We start from the raw sequence: 17,838 nt of genomic DNA, 5'->3' as shown, positions 1-17,838 counted from the left end.
AGGTAATACCTTAATAAAATTATATCCCAAATATTTCTATTACGAGCTCGCGTCCCTTTCTCCCAAAAGGGGCCTTGTCGGGGCCTGAACGCAGTTTGTTCAAATGTACTGCGTAACATAATTCACATATATGAATCGACCAGTCTCTAATTCAGTCTGTGGTGCGGGGGATATCTGGATCTGAACTCGCTATAATGAGGGTTATTATTCAGTTGCACCAGTGCAACCTCACGAACACCCTGACGGCTGGCTCGCAGATCCAAATGAAATACCAGCAAACCCTCATTTGTATCGGATTTCCGCGCACGCGTCTTGAAGGTCGCACGCACGCTTTGATTGACGTGCCAATGATCCAATCATCAGTAAAATGGCTCTTGGCAACCAGGGTAAATAAGAGGCTAGGTAAACCAATCAGCGCTCGCGATTGGCGGGCAGCGGATGCCCAACCTGTTTGTCATGGACGTCTGAGGAGACGTCGGTGCTCAGCATGGCGGGAATTGAAGTTCGCGCGCCGCCTGGATCGGGAAGACGCCTCCCGCGACGGGTGGACTACAACTCCCAGCGTGCGCTGCGCACCGCGACTGCGTGGATGTGATAGGGACCGGAATTATGGTTGTGCGCGCGTGAGCAGCTGTCAGTATCCGGAGGAGAGAAACAAACAACAAAACAAAAATCCCAGACACACACATATATACATTACAAGTCAAACCCTGTCGTACTGGATAGTGTGTGTTTACAGAGGGCTTCCTTATTAAAACAAAAGTGAGTAAAACATTCAACATTCATAGAGGTTTTGTGCCACTGGCCTAAGTTTTAAATTTGATATAATTTGACACAGTCCTGACGCCCTTAATCCAGTTGTTTGCTCTGTTTTGTTGTAGGTAACACGTTTGAGGTTAAACGTGAACCAGACGGGTCGAGCTGTTCGCTGTGAAGTGGGCTGAACATTTTTCACCGAGCGGTGCGTTAGCTTCCATCCGTTTAAACTTCACATACTGAACACGCACGTGGACAGGATCCGCACTGGAATCCAGTAACCCCGCACGTGGACAGGATCCGCACTGGAACCAGTATCCCCGCACGTGGACAGGATCCGCACTGGAACCAGTATCCCCGCACGTGGACAGGATCCGCACTGGAATCCAGTAACCCCGCACGTGGACAGGATCCGCACTGGAATCCAGTAACCCCGCACGTAGACAGGCTCCGCACTGGAACCAGTATCCCCGCACGTGGACAGGATCCGCACTGGAATCCAGTATCCCTTCACGTGGACAGGATCCCCACTGGAATCCAGTATCCCCGCATGTGGACAGGATCCGCACTGGAATCCAGTATCCCCGCACGTGGACAGGATCCGCACTGGAATCCAGTAACCCCGCACGTGGACAGGATCCGCACTGCACGTAGACAGGTTCCGCACTGTAATCCAGTATCCCCGCACGTGGACAGGATCCGCACTGGAATCCAGTATCCCTGCACGTGGACAGGATCCCCACTGGAATCCAGTATCCCCGCACGTGGACAGGCTCCGCACTGGAATCCAGTATCCCCGCACGTGGACAGGATCCGCACTGGAATCCAGGATCCGTACTGCATTCCAGTACCCTGCACGTGGACAGGATCCGCACTGGAATCCAGTATCTCCGCACGTGCACCGAAGCCGCACCGGATTCCCGCACGTACACAGGAGCCGCATAACATTCCAGTGTAGTCAGGAATCGTGTTCGCATATATGATGGAAAACGGACTCTATTCCTGTTTTAATTGTTTTTCCTTTGCTTTAGGACCTTTTAATCCATGCACGAGTGCAGGAAGTTTGTAGGTACCTGCAAGCAAATTAGTGAGGCTGCTTAAACGGGTCTAATAGCTATCCCGACCTACTTTGTACCTATAGAATTTCCATATTTTGCTACTCTTTAAATCAATGCGGTGTTCATGAAACTTAGGCCCTGTGTCTTTACCACTAGTGTATGGAGGTGGTATATTTATACCTTGCGTCTTTCCATAGTGGTGTACATGAACTTCCAAAAGGCAAAGCTGAACACCATGGAATAAAAGGGACAATGGCAGCATATATTAGTGAGGTTTCCAGAGGCAAGTGCGCGGACCACTGCTTTTCTTGACCTATACTCATGACCCAGACTTTGGTGTATAGTACACTACTTCAAAATTTGCATATGACATCAATCTTGGAAATATTGTGAGGTTGATATCATGTCAAGTGGACGTCTGGGATAGGATGATAAATGGCAGGTGAAATTGAATGCAGAGAAATCTGAGGTGATTCATTTTGATGTGAACAAGAAGAGGCAATGTAAAATAGAGTACAATCATAAAGAGGATTCGGGAGCAGTGTGATCTCAGAATGTTTGTGTGTAAATCATTAAAGGTAACAGCAGGGTTGAGAAAGTGGTTAAAAGAGCAAATGGGATCAGGGCTTTATAAATCAGGTCTGGCCTCAACTGGAATATTGTGTCCAATGTTGGGCAACCTTATGAAAGGTGTAAAGGCATTGGAGAGGGTGCAGAGAAGATTCACAAGGATGGTTCTAGGGATGAGGAACTTCAGTGTGGATAGATTGGAGAAGCGGTTGCTCTCCTTATAGAAGAAAAGATTAAGGATATTTGATGGATATTCAAATCACGAGGGGCCAGGATAGAGTAGATGGTGAGAAACTGTTAGTTTGGTGGAAGGATCAAGAACCTGAAGATTGGCAAAATAAGCAATGGTGACATGAGGAAAAACATTTGATTTGCTGTGAGTGGCTAGGATCTGGAATGCACTGCTTGAAAGTGTGCTGTGGCAGAGTTGCTATAGACAATATCTTCAGCTACTTAATTCCAGCAATATACTCGAATGCCAACCTCCCGCTGCAGAATTGAGATTTAAATTACTTCCAGAGTCTAACCATGTGGCTCTTTGAGTAGAAAAGAAAAATTTAAGAGGATAGTGCAGGGAAATGGGGTTAGAGTCGTAGCTGTAGTGAAAGAGCTACTGGCAAAAAAGTGTGATCTATTGAATGGTAATTTTCTGTGCTAAAATGTCTGTTAAATGTTACTTGACGGATATCGGTTCTTTTCAAGCAAAATCTCCTGTAATTTAATTTAAGCCTTAACATTATTTACTCTTATTTCTGTCTCACCAATCTGATTAGATGTGTAGCTTTGCCTGAATACTTTCCTACACAAGTGTTACCGATGAGAATTAAGTGGGTAGAGAATTGAACTATATCCATTCTCCAATTTATTACCCTGCCCAAATAGGTTTTGCCCCAATAAATTGTACTTGCATTTCTCATGATACCAATAATGATCAATAAATAAGAAACAACTGCTTAAAGATTGTTTTTATTTTCCCTCAAGAGTTTACCTTGAGCTGTGCTTTGACCCCTATTTAAAATGTAAGCAGGCAGAATGAACTGTAGTTCATGTGCTTTTTCCACTCGCAATACCTCCCTCAAATATTTTTCCCTGTTGCTTGCTTGTTTTGTTAATTTCAATAGAAACTGCGGTTCAATAGAAACTGCTGTTCATTTTTGTTTTAATTGTAGTTTTTTATACTTCCCATTGTAAGAGCATCTGGTAGTTGCATGTTGACCAGCTAGAAACTATTCACGGTACTTGTCATCTTCAGGCCATTATCAATATTGATCAGAATTGTACAGAAATAATTTTACGGTGTTGCAGGCTAATTTAAAGTGCAGGTTTAAAAATTGTTCATTGCTTTTATTTCATAACTACTTTGATTAAAAATGTTCAAAATAGCAGATAAATATTGTACCTGAGTTAATGGCTAAAATTAATAATATTTAGGAGAAAAGTACATTTTGCAGTGGACTATTGTCAGGAGTATAACTGACCTGATGGATCAGTGAGCACCTTCCAGTTAAACATGCAGGAAGCTTTTTGTGTCGGCTTTTTTGAGAAGAGACTCTGGACGTTTGTGTCTGAAAGGGGTGAAAATTAAAAAGTGATTCTGAATGTCGTCTTTACTGTTTTGAAAGTAAACAGCAGTTACATTTCTGTGCAGTGCAGCAGTTTGACACACCCTCCATTTGATTCCCAAGTCAAGTTCTTTGTTTTGTAGGTTTAAAATTGTTTTAAGTTGCAAACAATTCGAGAGTAACCAGTTCTTCCCATTGCTGCACTATCAGTCTCCAAACTTCAGTTAGCATACTGGTGATTTTTATTTCTATGATCCTGTTGTCTTAACTGTCCTGCAGCATTAATATCCAGCCCTGGCCAACAGTTCTAGAGCAATTAAATTCTCTGTTACTTCAAAGTATATGAACTTGTTTCTCATCACTTAAATTCCTGAGGTATTAGATACAATCATAATAAATATTCTAAAGAAGAATACAGATAAAGGTTTCATCTTTTTAATTAACATGTGACCAGGCAAGTTGAAACAGTTGTTGGGATCCTTGGGTTTGTAAATAGAGGCATAGAGTATAAAAGCAAGGAAGTGATGCACCTCTGCAAATCATTGGTCAGACCACATTGTTCAGTTCCAGCATCTTATTTAAAGAAGGATGTTAAAGCCCTAGAGAGTGTGTGGAGGAGATTTACTAGAATTATACCAGGAATGAGGAATTTGAGATACAAAGAAAGATTAGAGAAATTGGGCTTGTTCTCCTTAGACCAGAGATGATTAAGAGGTGTTCAAAATTATGAACAATTTTGACAGGGTAAAGAAGGCTATTCTGTTTCCAGTAGTTGGGGGTAGGGGGGTTTGCAATTTCAAGATGGTCAGCAAGAGAGCGATGAGTGAGATGAGGAGAAAATTCTTTATTGCGAGACTTATTGGAATTTGGAATGCGATGCCTGGGTGAGTGGTGAAGGCGGTTTCCATAGGAGGTTTCAAAAGAGAGCTGGATATACATTTGAGAATGATGAATTTAGAGGACTATGGAGATAGGGCTGGGGAATGGGACTAGCTAGGTAGCTTTCTCGTGAGCTGGTGGAGCCATGATAGGCTGAATGACCTGTGCTGTAAAATTCTACGATTCTATTCTATGTTTTGAACTGCGTTTTTTCAGAAACTCGTCTTTAGCTTGAAATTTGAAAAAAAAATACATGAGTATATACTGCTGTATCTTGTATTTTTTTAAAATAAGTTTAGAGTACCCAATTATTTTTTCTCCAATTAAGAGGCAATTTAGCGTGGCAAATCCACCTAACCTGCACATATTTGGGTTGTGGGGGTGACATGGGGGGAATGTACAAATTCCAAACGGACAGTGACCCAGGACCCGGATTCGAACCCGGGTCCTCAGCGCCGCAGTCCTAGTGTTAACCCCTGCGCCACATGCCACCCTGTATTCTGTATTTTTTAACCGTTTAAACCTGTTTTCTTATTATCTGCTGATCTCCTTCCTAAAGTACACCAGTTAGATTTTTAAAAAAGTTTATCCGAGAAAATGATAGTTTGAGTCTAATTCAACTTTTTTTTCGTTGGTAGTCTGAAATGGATTAAAGCTTTCAAATGACAAATATATTATCATCGCTATGTATCCTGTCCTGCCTTTTTATTGAACCTGAGGTCAGTGATGGCAGAAAATGAAAGTATGACAAGTGTGAATTAAGTAAGGGATTAGCTTTGGTTAGAGTAATTGGAAGTAGTGCAGTGGAGTGTGGTGTGTTAGATAAGTGCTGCTGAAACTGAAAGGAAATGGCTGTAAGACAGTTCTGAGATCAGCCTTGTTCTATAACACAGAAACCTGGGCAACATCAAGAAGAGAGAAACAGCAGTTGGATACAAATGAGATGCAGATGCTGAGATGGATGTGTGGAGTGAGGATAAAGGAAAATATCAGAACCAATACATCAACGGGTCAATGAAGAGCAAAAAAGTAACTGAGAAGAGATCAAAATGGTATGGTTATCTTGTTGCGGTGAGAGGACATATGGTGAGGTGAGTTAAGGAGATGGGACTATCAGGAAGAAGGAGAATAGGAGGGCTTAAGATGGAAGATTGTGGTGGTGAAAGATTGAAGGAAGAATGGTGATTGACAGGATGAGAAGGCAAAGGACGATCAAACCAATATTCTGGAAATTCCAAGAAAATAGGTGAAGCTGAAAGAAGAAGCAGACATCAGTTGAGGAATTCGTTGAGAACACTAAGGAGGTTAGTTAAGGATTTGCTGTTCTTGGCCTAAGCAAAATGCTGGAAAATGAAACATTTTCTCAACAACAATCTGTTGTAAATAAACTATTAACCGTAACAGGAGACATTCCCTAATTTTTGACTTTAGCTTCAGAAATGTAAGTAAAAGTTATTTACACAAACGTTAGATGTTGTCAAACCTCTGAAAGCAATAGCTGAAATTGAATTTCTTGCGTACCCTGCACTGATTTAATTTGGTGATTCTTATGACTACTGCCTAAGAAATCAAAAGGGAAAATACATTTTTTGTGTTATAATTTAATTAACAGCAAAATAAACATGGCTTTTATTGTGACTTTATTTGATTGTTTATTCAACTCACGAGTACAGACATACATTATTTTCTTTTCAAGGAAAGTTTGCTGTTCACAGAAAACATTTTCTTTGCATAGATTCAACGTGTTTACGAAAGTTGGGAATGAGGAATTCATCACACATGTCACTGCGAGTTAGGGTGTGGGTTGAAAGAGAGTCATCAGTGATTGGTGTTTGATATCGACTGGGATTAATTACATGAAAAAGATACTCCTTCAGAAATTATTTTGAAAAGTAATATTAAGAATTGTGAATTTCAATAAGAGTGGAACTTTGTTTTCAGGAAAGTGTAGTTTGCTCTCAAAGTTACCATTCTCTGAAACTTTATTCTCTTTCTCCTCCTTCCTGAAACTCCCAGCTACAATTAACTTGGCTTCCACACCACATAAACTTACAATAATTATTGGATTATTTTTCTTTGCTTTTCGTGAAAGAATAAATTTGATCATTGTTATCAATTACCTTTCCAGCTGAGATTAGCTAGATAGATTATTTATTGGCTTGCTAAACTCCTCTATTGCCCTCCATATTATATTCTGATTATTCTCTGCTGATGAGTTCCAGGACTATCTCTTTCCTCAGCCCCATAAACTATGTCTATGCTGTCAGGCCACCTATTCTAAATTAAGTAGTACATTTTTTAAAAGTCTGAATGTCGTGGTGGATTTCACCAGTGAGTTTGATTGTCATTCTATAATGGGAGTAAAATGCAACAGCACATTCAAATGTATATTTTGACACTTTTTACCATAAAATAATATTGACCTTGAGTTTCAGTATAATTGTAGCACGAGTGGGATTGTGCTGATGTTTTTTCTCTAAAGAATCTCACGCATAACAGATTTATGCTGGCTTTATGCAGAAATATTGCTGTGCATAATTTCTTCGTCCCCAAGTTAGGTCTGCTGAAATGTCGTCAGTTATGTGAGTTATGTTAGCTCACTTAGCTGGATAATGAAGCTCTGACACTATTTGTGATGTGTTATAGCATTTAATTTTTCACAGGCGCTGTTTTCTATGTCTTTAAATGCTTTTTAAAGTATCTTGCAGTAAAAAGAGAAAAAAACTTGATTATTTGATTTTTGCAAGTGTGCTGAACTTAATATGTACAAATGATGGCTTCAAACTTTTAATTTTTATAATATCACATCTTGATATCAATACTGCACAGTACAGATAGACCTACGGAAGTTAAATGGTGTATGTTTGGTGCTTGCCTGGTTCCAGGTTGTTTGTGTAGATTTCCCCTTGTTTCAAGCCAGGTTTTTAAGTTTTGAATGTCCCTGAAAAATTGCTGATAAAAGATTGGAATGAATTCCAGTGAATGGTATATCGAGGGATTTCAGTCCAATGTTTTAAAATAACCACACCTTAATGTGAGCACCGCTACCTCAGAGCACTAAAGACCTGGGTTCAATTCCGACCTTGGGCAAATGTCTGCATGAAGTTTTCACGTTCTCTCCGTGTCTGTGTGGGTTTCCTCTTGGTGTTCCGGTTTCCCCCCACAGTCCAAAGATGTGCACGTTAGGTGGGGTTATGGGGATAGGGCAGGAGGAGTGGTCCTAGGAAGGGTGCTCCTTCAATGGCTTATGCAGACTAAATGGGCCGAATGACCTCCTTCTGCACTGTGTGCATTCGATGATTCTGCTCTACGAAGTAAAAAAAATGTACTTTTGGAAAATGTTTTTCATAATTGCAAGGTGAAATTAGGGCAGATTAGGGGGAAAGACTTGTGTCTAGTTACTCGGGTTAGGAATGCAGTTTTTATTTTATGATGTCATGTTTTGCAAATCTTGTAATGGCTTTTGGACAAGGATATAACCATATTTAAAATGATTTTTGACTTATTCAGAAAACAGCTAAATATTTAAAATCTACTTCCAATGCTTTAGTAGAAGTAAATATTTTGTTTGCTAGGTTTATATTGCAGAAACAAAATTCATGTGTTTAAAACCCTGAGAGCACCTTTTGTTAAAAGTTAATAGCAAAATGTGGGAGGAGATTTATAAATGATGATGTGTGAGCTCGAGAACTGCATGAGAAAGCAAGTGGCATGCACCTGCAGCCTGGGCTATCCTGTAATTCTTCCAACATTAATGGGAAAGTTGCTTCCAGTTGTGCGGGAGCAGACAGTAACATCCTCTACAATTCAAATTTCATCCAGTAGTATTGATTGACGGAGCAGCTTTTCAGCTGCAATGCTTTTGAGTCAGCCAAACACTTTGTTTTTCTTTGTAAACTGTGGTGAGCTACTCAAATGTTACAATGTTATTTCACTGAGTGGGTTCAATGTACTTTTCCTGACCACCCACTCGATAAAACAGACCATAAAGATGAAATCATATATTCAGAATGTTTGTGTTTAAATAAGGATGCCAAAGGTTAGACATGTCCACTTACAGCATTTGTCGTGAACGTTTTGTTAGTCCGTTGGTAATGGATTTTAATTTAAATACATGTAATGGATAGATTGTGAAATATGTCAAGGTTCATATTTGTATACCACTTCTGTAGTTTGTATTCCTTTTCTGCCATGCATTAAACATTGTAAGAGTTTGAAGAATTTTTAAAGGTTTTTACAAGAAGGGAAAGTTTAGAATTGTTTTCAGGTTTTTTTTCAATATCTGAGTTACTTTCGTATCAGTTTTGTTTACTCCTTTGATATTTTTCTTTTGTCACTACATTTTTGAAATCATTGTGATTCCACATTGTCATGCAGCATCGTTGGACTATGAATTTGTTAATAGGCAAAAATAATTTCTTATCCTTAAATATTTGGAGATGTAAACTAATTCAATTTGGCGCACTTTTATTTTAAAAAATTGAATGCTGTGTGCTGTTAAACAATATATTTTTAAAATCAAAGTCTTAGAATGGGTAAGGGAGCAACACGTGAGAAAAAGTTTGCGAGTTTTCTGATCTTAAAACTTTGATTTGTCACAGGACTACATGCTATGTACTTAAAGTAGGAACCTCTAATGCAGGAATTGCTTTACATGTTTCCATTAACTGTTAGCCTTTGTTTAATGTCTAAATTGAAAGGCAGTATTAAGAAGCATTTGAAATCTTGGTAAGCATTATAATTAATTGATATTTTTCAGTGATGGTCAGAAGTTTTAATATTCATCTTCTAACAATTTTGAAGAGGCTTCTCCATCCTTCTTCCCTATAGTATTTATTTATTTGTGGTTAAGCAAAGCCAGTAATATCTTTTTATTAGCAGCATTATGCATGTGGATCTGTATGGCTTGCAGATTTTGAGGAGACAGCATATTTTGAGGAGACAATATATTTTTATTTTATTTATTCATTTCCAGGATGTGGGCGTCACTGGCTAGACCAGCATTTATTGCCCATCCCTAGTTGCCCATGAGAAGGTGGTGGTGAGCTGCCTTCTTGAACTGCTGTAGTCCCTGAGGTGCACTCACTGTGCTGTTAGGGAGGGAGTTCCAGGTTTTTGATCTAGTGACAGCGAAGGAATGGTGATACATTTACCAAGTCAGGATGGTGAGTGACTAGGAGGGGAACTTCAGGGTGGTGGTGTTTCCAGACATCTGCTGCTCTTGCCTTTCTAGATAGTTGTGAGTTTGGGAGGTGCTGCCTCAGCAACCAACTTTTCAAGCTCCACTACATTAATGAGAAACACTATTTGGTACTAACATAAATATGTACAGTCTTTCTATGATTTCTTGCAAATGTAAGTAGTATTATGAATAAAATAGTTGTAATAGAGGTTTGGCAGATTGATAGGGCTGCAGGTCGAGATTGTCAATTACCTACTGCATAACTGCAAACTTATTGTAATTTAACTTAATAACTGTAGCACATTGTTTTGTTTTTATTTTCCAATGGGCGACACAGTAGCACAGTGGGTAGCACTGTTGCTTCACAGCGCTAGGGTCTCAAGTTCGATTCCCGACTTGGGTCATTGTCTGTGCGGAGTCTGCACGTTCTCCCCGTGTCTGCGTGGGTTTCCTCCGGGTGCTCCGGTTTGGATTGGATTGGATTGGATTTGTTTATTGTCACGTGTACTGAGGTACAGTGAAAAGTATTTTTCTGCGAGCAGCTCAACAGATCACTATGTATCATTAAGATCATCATGAGAAGAAAAGGGAATAAAAGAAAATACATAATAGGGCAACACAAGGTATGCAATGTAACTACATAAGCACTGGCATCAGATGAAGCATACAGGGTGTAGTGTTAATGAAGTCAGTCCATAAGAGGGTCATTTAGGAGTCTGGTGACAGTGGGGAAGAAGCTGTTTTTGAGTCTGTTCGTGCGTGTTCTCAGACTTCTGTATCTCCTGCCCGATGGAAGAAGTTGGAAGAGTGAGTAAGCTGGGTGGGAGGGATCTTTGATTATACTGCCTGCTTTCCCCAGGCAGCAGGAGGTGTAGATGGAGTCAATGGATGGGAGGCAGGTTTGTGTGATGGACTGGGCGGTGTTCACGACTCTCTGAAGCTTCTTGCGGTCCTGGGCCGAGCCGTTGCCATACCAGGCTGTGATGCAGCCTGATAGGATGCTTTCTATGGTGCATCTGTAAAGGTTGGTAAGAGTCAATGTGGACATGCCGAATTTCCTTAGTTTCCTGAGGAAGTATAGGTGCTGTTGTGCTTTCTTGGTGGTAGCGTCGACGTGGGTGGACCAGGACAGATTTTTGGAGATGTGCACCCCTAGGAATTTGAAACTGCTAACCATCTCCACCTCTGCCCCGTTGATGCTGACAGGGGTGTGTACAGTACTTCCTGAAGTCAATTACCATCTCCTTAGGTTTGCTGGCATTGAGGGAGAGATTGTTGTCGCTACACCACTCCACTAGGTTCTCTATCTCCCTCCTGTATTCGGACTCATCGTTATTCGAGATCCGGCCCACTATGGTCGTATCGTCAGCAAACTTGTGGTTGGAGTTGGAACCAAGTTTTGCCACGCAGCCGTGTGTGTACAGGGAGTAGAGTAGGGGCCTAAGTACGCAGCCTTGCGGGGCGCCGGTGTTGAGGACGATTGTGGAGGACGTGCTGTTAGGTAATTTGGACGTTCTGAATTCTCCCTCCGTGTACCCGAACAGGTGCCGGAATGTGGCGACTAGGGGCTTTTCACAGTAACTTCATTGCAGTGTTAATGTAAGCCTACTTGTGACAATAAAGATTATTATTATTTTCTTCCTCTTGCAGTTTTACTAGGCACAGATCTGATCTGTTTGAGAGTTGCAAGAACTACTGCTTGGGCAACATCAAAGAGATCCAAGACAGTCTTTGGTAATTTTTTTCTCCATTTTATTTCTCTTTGTGGTCAAGGCAGCTTTTAATTAACTCTTACCCCTGGTCATGAAGCCGAGATGGGGCATCTGTGGACTGATGGGTGGAATTTGTATCCTCACATTGCCATGGCATTTCATTTATAATGCATTTTGGAAAAGTCTTTAATACTAGCAATGGAAGTTGTGGGATTTGTTGATTATCTAAATAGTGGACAGAGAGGTTGCTCGTAGCTTTAACATACAACATGGTTGTATCTAATGTCTCTGACCTTAGCTGTGCAGACGTGTCTAGAGTCTCCGATGAGATTGATTAACTGGACACAAATTCGTATTTTGTGGTCTGTGTGGGTCAGCTAACTGCCAGACAGACTAGCTGGGTCAGTGGGGAGCTGTCTTTTAGACTTTGGAAATGCAAAGTTTTGGAAATAAACCATTTGAGAACTGAATAACTTGTGGTTTAGATGGGACATTTTCCAAAACCTCCCCCATCCCTTCACCCGAAGATGAAATACTGGTGAAAGCATACAAAGATTGTTAATAAATTACAGTACTTAATTTCAGGTGCTGTATGGTTTGTAGACTGTACATGTCTCTTGGTGTAGTCTGGCAATCTTGGATTCTATTCTGATGACTGGCAAAAATATCATAAGTTCACAAAGGGTTACATATTTTCAAGCAATGTCAGTTGGAAAACTTCACATTTATAGAGAAGGAGACAACTTCTGAGGAATGATTAATTTTATTTTACTAATGAGCTTTAGAACTGCGATTTGACTGGTATTGTTGATATAGTTTGTTGTAGTGCAGAGTTACTTGTTAAAATGGTCTTCACAGACTTTATACATCTGAATTCATTTTACTTGGTATGGCAAACAGCTGCCTTTCACTTCAGAGCAACTGATACATTACCATATGTCTAAAGATTACAGTGTGATTTCAATTTCATGTTCAGTCTATTGCTTAAAGTACGTTTTCTAATGTGTTTCATCTTTTAGGTTATATTTTAATGTCCGGAAGAGAGGAAATCAGGCAGTTTCACAAAGCAAGACTTTGATGTGTAAAGAAGTCAATTATCTAATTACCAATATTGAGATGAGGAAGTAATTCATTAAGAGCCTCAAATAGTATTTGCCGAAGCCAGAAGATGCACCTGCATCAGTCAAAGAAACTATATGCAACTTTTAAATGGAGAAAAATTGGCTGAAGTAGTTGGGCCAAGACTACTGATAATACTTTCTTGCTGCATAACACTCAATATATTGTTATTATTGGGGTTTCGATCCTGCAATTCTGCATAATAACCCTTTTTCACAAGAATCTAACTCTTGCTGTAATATTTAAATAGAGCTACTGCTTTGAACAAGCCAAAATTAGAGGCCTTAAATATAAAATAGTCACAAATAAAGCCTGTCTGAAATTCAGGAGAAACCTCTTTACTCAGAGTGCTAAGAATGTGAAACTTGCCGTTCTATGGCATGATTGAGGCTTTTAGCATAGATGGATTTAAGAGGTAGCTAGATAAGTACATAAGTGAGAAAGGAATGAGAAAATAAGGTGAACTGAAATAAGGTATGGAGCATATACACTGGCATAGGCCTGTTGGACCTAATGGCCTAATTCTGTGCTGTGGTATTTTATTGGCAAGATTTGTGGTTAGTGGTGAAGCAACGGTGCTCACTGCTGACCTCAAAGAAAACTGCCCACAAAGATCTAGTGACCTCTGTAGATAGATTTCCCCTTTCCCAACAGGAGTTTAGATATGGAACCAAGTTAAGAGGATCTTCAGACGTGTAACAATAGAGATGTCAGGAAGCAGGATAACCAACCAAAAATTAGGATTTTATCAGCACTTTCTCCTTCAATTCAGATAGTGCAATACATATTATAATTGGATTTTGATAGAATTTAGAAAAAGCAATATAAGCAAACTTTAAACAAAATTAAAAACTGGTCGTATTTTCTCATGAAATGATTTGACATAATCTTTATTGTCACAAGTAGGCTTACATTAACACTGCAATGAAGTTACTGTGAAAAGCCCCTAGTTGCCACATTTTGTCACCTGTTTGGGTACACAGAGGGAGAATTCAGAATGCCCAAATTACCTAATAGCACGTCTTTTGGGACTTGTGGGAGGAAACCGGAGCACCCGGAGGAAACCCACAGACACGGGGAGAATGTGCAGACTCCGCACAGTGACCCAAGCCGGGAATCGATCCTGGCATTGTGAAGCCATAGTGCTAACCACTGTGCCACCGTGCTGCCCATTCCACAAAAACTGGAAGTTCATTACTTCAGGATTGAACTTGTGTGTGGGGGGGGGGGTAACTTTGGAAGAGTGTCGGGCCACTGACAGCAACTTATGAATTTCAGCACTCTTCTGTATATTTGTAGATCCTAAAGTTGCTGTCAGTTTCAGTGGAATATGTCTGTAAATGTGACAATTCCACCATCAGTACCACTGCAAAATTGATTTAAAAAAAAATGTTTTTTATTGGGTTTTTGAACAAACTTTATTTACCGTTATGTACACAGGATAAGAGACATATATATATATATATATATATATATAGAAGAGAAGGGCACACCCAAACATACAAAGAAAATAAAATGGTAAATAATTTTTTTAAAAATACAATAAAAAATAAAATAGAATAACTGGTAGGGTATTGTGCACCAGCTCAATAGCAGCAACTCTACACCTGGCAAAATTATTTACAACACACAAGTGGGCGACTGTTGGTGGGGGGAGGGATGGGGTGGGGTGGAGACTGGGGAGGTAAGTATACATTTGGGTGCCGGAGAAACAATTACAGTGGGCAATACTCAAATGGGTTTGGTGTTGGTGTTGTCGCTTGCTTCTCCCGGACGGATCTCGCTGCCGTCTCACGCTCACCTCCGCTTCTGCCGTTCCTCCCGTCTTTCGTCTTTATTCCCCTCGTTCCCTGCTCCTGGAGATGCCTTGTTCGTTATTGTATCCCGTGCCTTCCTTCCGGCTCTCATTCCCCTGCCTCCTCCCCACCTCTCTGGTTCTCCTCACCACTGCAAAATTGAGGCCTCATCTGGGGTTCCTAGTTGGAACTTCTATCTCACAAATATCCCCAGAAAAGGCTGTGCAAATTAAAAAGGCCTTATGGAACTGCACTTATTTTCTTATCAAAGACTCCTAATAAGAGGACCATAAATCTCAGTGCTGCCAGTCTGTATCTTTAGTTGAGTTGGATGATGCTGAAGGTAGGGAATTAGGTGAGAAAGGTCTGGCTCACCCAATTTTTAAACCACAACAATGACGCCGTTCCAACTTTGCTTTCTTGAAGAAGATGTTTATTCGGGTAAAGAAAAATGAATCCAAATAAATCTGAAGGGTAGCATGAAAATTATAAACCTGTCTTCTCCTTCTGCTTTGTGTCTTAGATAAATCTTGAAAGGTCTCTGATGATTCTGTTCCAAAGTAAGATCAGACTCAGAACAGTATCTCAAACTAGATGGAGAGGAATAATGTCAAATGTAGATTCCCTTTTGGGCAACAGTTGCATCATGTTAACAAGCAAGCATCTGTTGAGATATACATAAATTATGCTGTCTGAATTGTACTATGGCTGTGAAAACATTCTTCCATTTTAAAAAGTGTTTTATTGAAGCATGTGTTTAGAAAGAAACGGCAGTATTGTTTGGGAAAAATTGTGGTGTTATGAGAAACAGTTTTCTGTTGTAATCTGCAAAATACATAAGGTAGGATTAGGGCAATAAATGTTGCTACTCTTTAGGAGTTAATGCATTTGTATAGATTGACAAATTAGATCTTGTTTCTTCAATAAATTTCTGATTTAAGATAAAGGTGAAAGTTTGATGAGGAATTTTCTGCCGATCTACACAATGACAAAAGTGCAATGCAAAAGTGTTTTCCATTTGCATGCCTTAATTTTGCATTGAAAATGTTTGGTTGAGAGCTTTCCAGAATTCAACAAATAAACAACAGATGCGGGATTTAATGGTAAAGAAGCTGTCTGTGTACTTGGAGACACATTTCTAGACTATTTTTCCAATTGCTGGAATAAATAAAGGAATCTTATGAAGATTTGCCAGTGAATCTTTGATGGTTTGAAATTCTTATGCTGTTTTGCTAATGGGTCTAAAATGTGTTTGTCACTGCGGCATTCCATACTGATTATAGGCAGACTTTTATAGTTTCTAAAAGTCTGATTTGCTTTCATGTTGAGAGACAAGTAACTCTTTTGTACATGTACATATGTTAGATTTTAAAACCATAAAGTCATTTTTTTTTCAATTTAAGGAGTGACAAAGTGGCACAATGCAGTTATCCTATTTATTTATCCTATGTTCTGTTAGGAACTGTTTTCTGTCATTTATAAATGAATACACTCAGTTGTTTATCTGAAAAATTGTTTTCTATTCATAGCACTGTTAAAGTGCAACATTAAACTGGAAGATAAATGAAGAGTTCTGATTCTCATGATAGTGGGAATGGTGAACTGAACTAAACAGTGCACCTTCGAGATTATCCTCAAATCAGGAACCCTTTGGAGGGAGTGGTCTTTTGTTGAGGTAGTAAGCATTATACTCAAGATGGCCTGACCTTGATCTCAATCTAAGCTCCTCTTTAAGTGTTACCATTCACGATCATGTGCAATAACTTTTTAAAAATTGCATCAGTTGGACCCATCCTATTTTGCTGAAGCAGGCCTTCTGGAGACAGGCTAAATATATTTGCTACACTAAATTGCTACAAAGCGGGAGAGAAAATAAAAAGCAAATGTGAAGGAAAATAAGTTTTGAAAATCTGTATAACTAAAATCTGTGCTGATGAGATGTGTGAAATACATATATTTCTTTTGTTTAAAACTTGATGGACAATGGTTTCTGATCACTACCGCCATTACTCCAGTGTTTCCATTGGCAGTTCATGTTCTTGTCACACAAGCAATTATTTTGATGGAGCATTTTATCGCAGATTGGTATTTTCTGTTTCTATAAATTGGAAATTTTTGCGGTTATTATCCTTCTTTAACCTTTTCAGTTTTGCGTAAGAAATGTGAATCACTTCAGTGGATCCAGTGCTTGAAATAATTGATTGTGAAATATTTGTAATGTGTTAAAGATTTCTACAAATCATTAGAACTGGCTATAGATAGGAATTCCGTAAAAAGTTATAATAATATTTCAAAGGGCAAAAAATTAAATCAGAATTAATGGGAGCTAATAGGTTTAACTGAAATTGTGTCAACATTTGACTAAAACCTTCTCTTTCTGCTTGGAAGTTTGGTATTTTCTTTCTAGGATGCCTGGACTTCTGCATCCTGTGGTCCATCACCAAGTTGCACTAGGTTGTTAAATAAGATTGATTAAATTGATAAGCTGTTTCGAAATATTTTGAAGTATGTAATTTCACCTGGACAAGGCATCAAAGAAGAACATGCATATTTTTCGGAAAAAATAGCTTAACTTGCATGTTTGCATCTGTTGCTTTTGCCGAGTCTCTTGTACAAAATTGATCATGAAGCTGAATTAAGAGCTCAGCCCTGGTGCAGTGAGTCGGAAGGAAATTTCCTGATAATTTTTGAAACTATGTATAAAAACATTTTGAAATATTTAATATTATTTTAATGTCAGGTTCCAGATCAGTTTGTTGTTTGCTTTAATGATTGCTCATGTATTTCCAAAACCTGAATTCTAACAAAATTCTCTTAATGTTAATGAGTCCTTATTTGTTTCTTTTAGATGAGCAGTAATGCAGCCAGTCCCATGTCAGGCGCAGGAAGCACATCAAGCGGGAGGGGATCTGCAAAATCGACCAGCTTTGTTATGGAACTTCAGACCATGATGTATGTAAACAAACCATTCAATTTACTTATTATTTTGATCAGATTGTGAATCATTATGAGCAAGTAAAAACAATTAAATTAGACAAAGGAATTTGTCACGAAGATACAAAAAGCATTTGGCCATATGTACCTGAAGATACATATTATTTGACCATATCTGAAATGAATATTTATGGCTAAAATTTGCATTTTGTTCTTCTAATCAGTGTAAGACAATGCAATTTTTATTGCTGTGTAGAGAGAATTTTGATG

At 39.3% G+C, this 17,838-nt stretch overlaps 2 protein-coding genes across 11 annotated transcripts in view; one reads left to right on the top strand and one right to left on the bottom strand.

Moving 5' to 3' along the window:
- The window catches only part of LOC140410681 (runt-related transcription factor 2-like), a 257,444-nt gene that overhangs the window by 175,220 nt on the left and 64,386 nt on the right, over positions 1–17,838 (bottom strand). For 3 of the 5 annotated variants that reach the window (XM_072499069.1, XM_072499071.1, XM_072499072.1), the window contains exon 1: positions 3,863–3,940. The exons of 1 other annotated variant lie outside the window; for it this stretch is intronic. In XM_072499069.1, the coding sequence (XP_072355170.1) occupies positions 3,863–3,896 (34 nt within the window). In that variant the 5' untranslated portion in view covers positions 3,897–3,940. Of the gene's footprint in view, positions 1–9; positions 267–3,862; positions 3,941–17,838 lie in introns of those variants that run through there. One more of the 5 variants, XM_072499070.1, reaches the window with a different exon arrangement.
- Positions 569–17,838, top strand: part of supt3h (SPT3 homolog, SAGA and STAGA complex component) — a 622,281-nt gene continuing 605,011 nt past the window's right edge. The window contains exons 1-4 of one of the 6 annotated variants that reach the window (XM_072499077.1): positions 569–762; positions 882–961; positions 11,658–11,741; positions 17,483–17,586. In XM_072499077.1, coding sequence (XP_072355178.1) covers positions 17,483–17,586 — 104 coding nt within the window. In that variant the 5' untranslated portion in view covers positions 569–762; positions 882–961; positions 11,658–11,741. Of the gene's footprint in view, positions 763–881; positions 962–11,657; positions 11,742–17,482; positions 17,587–17,838 lie in introns of those variants that run through there. The other 5 variants (XM_072499079.1, XM_072499076.1, XM_072499078.1 and 2 more) reach the window with 5 other exon arrangements.

This window comes from Scyliorhinus torazame, chromosome 4 (assembly GCF_047496885.1).
Source record: "Scyliorhinus torazame isolate Kashiwa2021f chromosome 4, sScyTor2.1, whole genome shotgun sequence".
Classification (NCBI taxonomy): domain Eukaryota; kingdom Metazoa; phylum Chordata; class Chondrichthyes; order Carcharhiniformes; family Scyliorhinidae; genus Scyliorhinus; species Scyliorhinus torazame.
This window is presented reverse-complemented; position numbering and strand designations above follow the sequence as displayed.